The following is a 6,000-nucleotide window of genomic DNA, read 5'->3' as shown; positions in this document are numbered from 1 at the left end:
CTGGTTTGTTCTTGCAGTTGATCTGGAGCTAAAATTCACCATGGAAGCCTCCAGATGCTGCTCTGTCTGGAGCTGCAATCTAGTCCTGCCACCCATCCACTCTGATCCCCTCCATCTCTCTGTCTACTTTAATCAGATAAGCTCAAAGCTAGAACAAAGGACCCATATATGAGCCTACGGATCTGCCTTCAGACACTTGAGAAACCCTCCAACTCACCGTGAGAACGCTGACCCGAATCGGGATCTCTGCTTGGCTCCAACAGCCAGACACTCAGAGAGGTCTCAGACCCAGCAACTAATGGACTTGGTGGGATGGTTGTCCTCAAAGCAGCCAGCATTTTTATCAGGATGGTGTCTGATCCCATATTGTTCTGGGATATTCAGAGTCTCTTGACATGTATCTTCACTTAATTATGAATTTTAAAAATTACAGATGGATGTAGATATAGATATAGGGATTATAGACATAGATATAGATAGACTTCTCTCTTTGAAGACTTCCTTTCAGAGTACAAGTCCATGGTTACAACCATTTTGTTTCTCAGCAAACATGGGGAAGTCTGCTTTTCCTCTCTGAGGAAGTTAACATAAATGTTTATTGTCAGTGTGGTCATCAAGGATTAAAATTGCTGATTCATTCCTTTACACTGAAACCCTTTGTTGTGCCCTCCTCTTCCTTCCTCTTTATAGGGAGATACTCTGAGAAAGAGCACACTGTGGGGGCCCACTCCATGTGATGTTTTCTTGATTGTCTGTTCCCTTTTCTACCTGCGGAGCACGGTTCCCTTAAGGGCAGCAGGATCAGCCTCCTGTCTCATCTGGAAGACCACCATTCTGGGGTCTCAGAGGAATGATGGAAGCCTTGGGGTTTCTAAAATTGGACGTGAATGGCCCCATGGTGACGGTGGCCCTGTCAGTGGCTCTCTTGGCCCTTCTGAAGTGGTAAGTGCAGCCAGCCCTAGGGACTGTGACAGCGTCAGCAGTCTCACCCTGGAGCCTTGCTGGTGCCATGGTGGGGTATGCGGGAGTGTGTTTTTCTTCTTTTCTAATCTAGCGGGAGTGAGTATTAGCACAGCTTCAGAATTAAAAGCAAACAGCCAGGTTAATCTTTTGCTAAAATGCATGAGATTGAAGTGTCAGGAAAGGCTGGTGATTCAGTGACTGAGAACGCTACACATAATTAAGTTTGAAAGAGATGGAAAAAGAAACAAATTGGAAAGGCATTAGGTTTGGGTAGAAGTATTTCCTTGAACCCCGTCATATCTCCTCACCTCATTTTTCTAAAATCCTCTGTCCTTGTTGGATTTACAGTGAATTCAGCCTCTTGGTTCGTATTACATTCAAAACAAAACAAGACTTAGGAGCTGTTTGGCAAATGTGGGCCTCTTTGCAGGAAGTCATTGAGGGGGATTTCTGTAGGTTTAAGGACAAAGTGGTAGATCTAATTTCTCATATTTGATAGAGGGAGATGGATTCTGATGAACATATTGTGTGCAGTTCCCACAAAATTCGAGACCCTGAAAGGATCTCACACTTGAACTCCGAGTTGCTCCCCTGTGGTTTTGTTAATTCAACAGCAGATTTTCCTAAGCCTGACTCTGGTGTCTGTAGATCGAAGGCCTCATAATATGCTACATTTATGCATATTCACCCTGCCAGTTAAACTTATTAGAGTTACCCATTCAATCAAAAGCACCTGGATTTAGACGGCTCTGGCTTTTGAGGGCAAAGTGGAAAAAATAATGGAGAACTGGAGTCCGAACAGAATTTTAATTTATGTTTTCGGTAGTAATAAAGCCTTCTCTAGATTAATAACTGGGAAAGCACTTTGAAAAGCATCAAGCATTATGCAAATGTGAGGTATTATTCTTTTGGAATTTGCATAGCTGAGAGTGGAATTCACGTTTGATGTTCTATGATGATGAAATTACTTCTTGGAAATTGGCTCTGAAACCCAGATTCAGTCCCAGTGCTGTTTTTCTTTTTAACTGGTTTAATTATTTTTTTTGAACTTTTTTATCTCATTGCAGCTTATCTTGGATTGAAACTGGCCACATGTAAAACCAAGAGCAAATGGTAGCCCCTTCCCTGCCCCCAGCCCCCAATAATCCATCTTAATGTGTTTTTATGCTCAGGGAAGCCCGAAGCACAGTGTCTGACATGTAGAAAGTGCTTAGTCGATGTCAGCTACTATAATTCACTATCTATCATCTATGTAACCTAAAAGAAAATAAGTCTTTAGTGGTTTAGGTTTATTTTTAATTTCTTACTAACATGCTTATTCATATCAGTCTTATCAATAGCTATGCTCTGACTGTGGTTCTCAAAGTGGACACATTTTTACACTTTTGTTTCAGTCTTTGTTGTGTCTGAGCCCCCAGCTCAGTGCCTGGCATGTAGGAACACCACACCATTCAGCAGGGCAGCTGTGTGTTTGCTGTCTATTCTTGGGCCATATTAATAACCTGGTTCAAAGATGCAGAGATTAAGATAAACGTACCAAGCAGAAGTGGTAAATAGGAAGTGAGAGCTGACTTCTATTTGTTATCGCAAAAATATGTATTAACCTATTAATGTGTGCCCAATCTTGGGGAGACCCTGGTACAAGGTCAGGGAGCAGGAGATCTGGAGAAGGTGCCCAAGGCAGGGGAGACACAGAGGTTCTGGGGGTGAGCTCGATGTCTAGAGAGGATACTGCAGAAGGAGCGGAGGCAGCAGGAGAGAGGTCGTGGCCCTGGCTCTGGTGCTTTTGGGTCCATCCCTTGATTCAGTGCAAGGGGAACCACCCTTGGGCTTTCAACCCTTCTGTTCCAGGTGAGACCCTAGTCAGCCACTAAGCAACAGCCACCAGCTTGAATGAGGCAAGGCCCCTTTCCTGTTACATTCTCTTGAAAGGATATGTGTGGAAGAGACGGGGTGCTTGTCCTCCAGTGAGAGGATTCACAGGCAAGGAAAGATGCAGGTATAGAGACATTTGCAGGAGAAACTGGCAGGGGGAGTGGGTTAAACACTGCAGCACATTAGTCTTTGCTTTAAGTGCTATATGTGCCATCCAGCCAGGTGAGATGGCAGCGGAGAACCTATACCCTGAGAAGGTGAAATCAAATGGGCTGGGTGTGGCGGCTCATGCCTGTAATCCCAGCACTCTGGGAGGCCAAGGCAGACAGATGACTTGAGGTCAAAAGTTTGAGACCAGCCTGGCCAGCATGGTGAAACTCCATCTGTAGTAAAAATACAAAAATTAGCTGGGTGTGGCAGCAGGTGTCTGTAATCCCAGCTACTTTGGAGACTGAGGCAGGAGAATCACTTGAACCTGGGAGGCAGAGGCTGCAGTAATCTGAGATCATGCCACTGCCCTCCAGCCTGGGTGACAAAGAAAGACTCTGTCAAACAAACAAACAAACAAACAAACAAAAAAAACAGAAGGATGGAGGGGATCATGGTGAACAGAAGACAGGACTAGATTGCAGCTCCAGACAGAGCAGCATCTGGATGCTTCCATGGTGAATTTTAGCTCCAGATCGACTGCAAGAATAAACCATCAATCCTGAGGGGACCCACAGACCCTCTGAAGGAAGCGGATTGCTCCTACATGACCCAGGAGACACCCCAGATATTGAGTGCCCCAACTGCAGAGGTGGGAAAGGGAGACCCTCCTCTCCCAACACACTCCCCCAATATTGAATAGGAGAAATATTCTAAGAAATAGACAGCTTAAAGAAAAAAAAATAGAAAATTCAGGAAACTTTGGTACTTTTAGAACGGAGGAAATGCTCTGAAAGTCTCAGCCCAATAGAATTGAACAAATAGAGAAAGGAATTTCAGCAGCTCAAAGACAAGCTCTTTGGAATTAACCCATCCCAAAGACAAGAGAAAAGAATAAGCAAAATATGAAGAAGCCTCCCAAGAGTCTGTGGTTAGTTAAATGAACCAAACCTAACAATAATTTGTCTGTTCCTGAGGGAGAAGAGAATTCTAAAAGCCTTGGGAAACATATTTGGGGGGGCAATATCAAGGAAACGTTCCCCAGTCTAGCGAGAGACCCAGACCCCCCCCCCCCCCCCCCCCCCCCCCCCCCCCCCCCCCCCCCGACATCCAGATACGGAAAGCCACAAAGAACACGTGGGAAACTCATTCCAAAAAGATCTTTGGCCCAGGCCACGTTGTCATCAGCGTTATCCAAAGTTGAGACAAAGAAAGAATCTTAAGAGCTGTTTTTTTTTTTTTTTTTTCATTTTTCCTGGAGACAGAAGAACCAGGCTAACCTGCTAAAGCGAAAATAAAGGAAAACCAATCAGATGAACCACAGATTTCTCAAAAGAATCCCTCTAAGCTAGAAGGGATTGGGGCCCTGTCCTCCAGCATCTCAAACAAATCAATTATCAGCCAAGAATTTTGTATCCAGTGAAATTAAGCATCATATATGAAGGAAAGATGCAGTCGTTTTCAGACAAACAAATGCTGAGAGAATTGCCATTACTAAACTACCACTACAAGAACTGGTAAAAGGAGCTCTAAATCTTGAAACAAATCCTGGAAACACATCAAAACATAACCTCTTTAAAGCATAAATCACACAAGACCTATACAACAAAAATACAAGCTAAAAAGCAAAAGCAAAAAACAACAACAAAAATCCAAAGTACACAGACAACAAAGAGCCCAATTACTGCAATAGTACCTCACATTTCAATACTAACATTGAATGTAAATGGCCTAAATGCTCCACTTAAAAGATGCAGAACTGCAGAATGGATAAGAACTCACCAACCAACTATCTGCTGCTTTCAGGAGACTCACCTAACACATAAGGACTCACATAAACTTAAAGGGGTGGAAAAAGGCATTTCATGCAAATGGATACCAAAAACGAGCAGAGCAAGGGTAGCTATTCTTATATCAGACAAAACAAACCATAAAGCAACAGTAGTTAAAAGAGACAAAGAGGCACTGGGTATGGTGGCTCATGCCTGTAATCCCAGCACTTTGGGTCACAAGGTCAGGAGTTCATGACCAGTGTGGCCAACATAGTGAAACTCCATCTCTACTAAAAAAGAAAAAAAAAAAATAGCAGGGCATGGTGGTAGGTGTCTGTAGTCCCAGCTACTTGGGAGGCTGAGGCAGGAGAATCACTTGAATCCAGGAGATGGAGGTTGCAGTAAGCTGAAATTACACCACTGCACTCCAGCCTGGGTGACACAGAAAGACTCTTTCTCAAAAAAATAAAAAAAGAGAGAGAGAGACAAAGAGGGACATTATAAAATGGTAAAAGGCCTTGTCCAACAGTAAAATATCACAATCCTAGACATATATGAACCTAATACTGGAGCTTCCAAATTTATTAAACAATTACTAATAGGCTTAAGAAATGTGATAGATAGCAACACATTAATAGTTGGGAACTTCAATATTCTACTGACAGCACTAGACAGGTTATCAAGACAGAAAGTCAACAAAGAAACAATGGATTTAAACTATACCTTGGAACAGATGGACTTAACCTATATATACAGAACATTTCATCCAACAACTGCAGAATACACATTCTATTCAACATCACATGGAACTTTCTCCAAGATCGACCATATGAGAGGCCATAAAACGAGCCTCAATAAATTTAAGAAAATTGAAATTGTGTCAAGCACTCTCGCAGACCACAACAGAATAAAACTGGAAATCAACTCCAAAAGGATCCTTCAAAACCATGCAAATACATGGAAATTATTCAATAACCTGCTCCTGAATGAGCATTGGGTAAAAAACAAAATCAAGATGGAAATTTAAAAAATTATTCTAACTGAATGACAATAATGACACAACCTATCAAAACCTCATAGCCCTAAATGCCTACATCAAAAAGTCTGAAAGAGCACAAACGTACAATCTAAGATCACACCTCAAGGAACTAGAGAAACAGGACCAAACTGAACCCAAACCCGGTAGAAGAAAGGAAATAACCAAGATCAGAGCAGAACTAAATGAAATTGAAACACACACACA

The 6,000-nt window shown here is 42.6% G+C and overlaps 1 protein-coding gene across 1 annotated transcript in view; it reads left to right on the top strand.

The window, feature by feature from the left end:
• The first annotated feature begins 615 nt into the window (after window positions 1–615).
• TBXAS1 (thromboxane A synthase 1) overlaps window positions 616–6,000 on the top strand; it is a 196,621-nt gene continuing 191,236 nt past the window's right edge. Inside the window, exon 1 of the mRNA XM_017880363.1 lies at window positions 616–942. Coding sequence (XP_017735852.1) covers window positions 851–942 — 92 coding nt within the window. The 5' untranslated portion in view covers window positions 616–850. The remainder of the gene's footprint in view (window positions 943–6,000) is intronic.

Source organism: Rhinopithecus bieti, unplaced genomic scaffold (genome assembly GCF_001698545.2).
Source record: "Rhinopithecus bieti isolate Rb0 unplaced genomic scaffold, ASM169854v2 scaffold_11401, whole genome shotgun sequence".
Lineage (NCBI taxonomy): Eukaryota > Metazoa > Chordata > Mammalia > Primates > Cercopithecidae > Rhinopithecus > Rhinopithecus bieti.
Note: the sequence above shows the minus strand (reverse complement) of the source record. Positions and strands in the feature narration are given on the sequence as shown.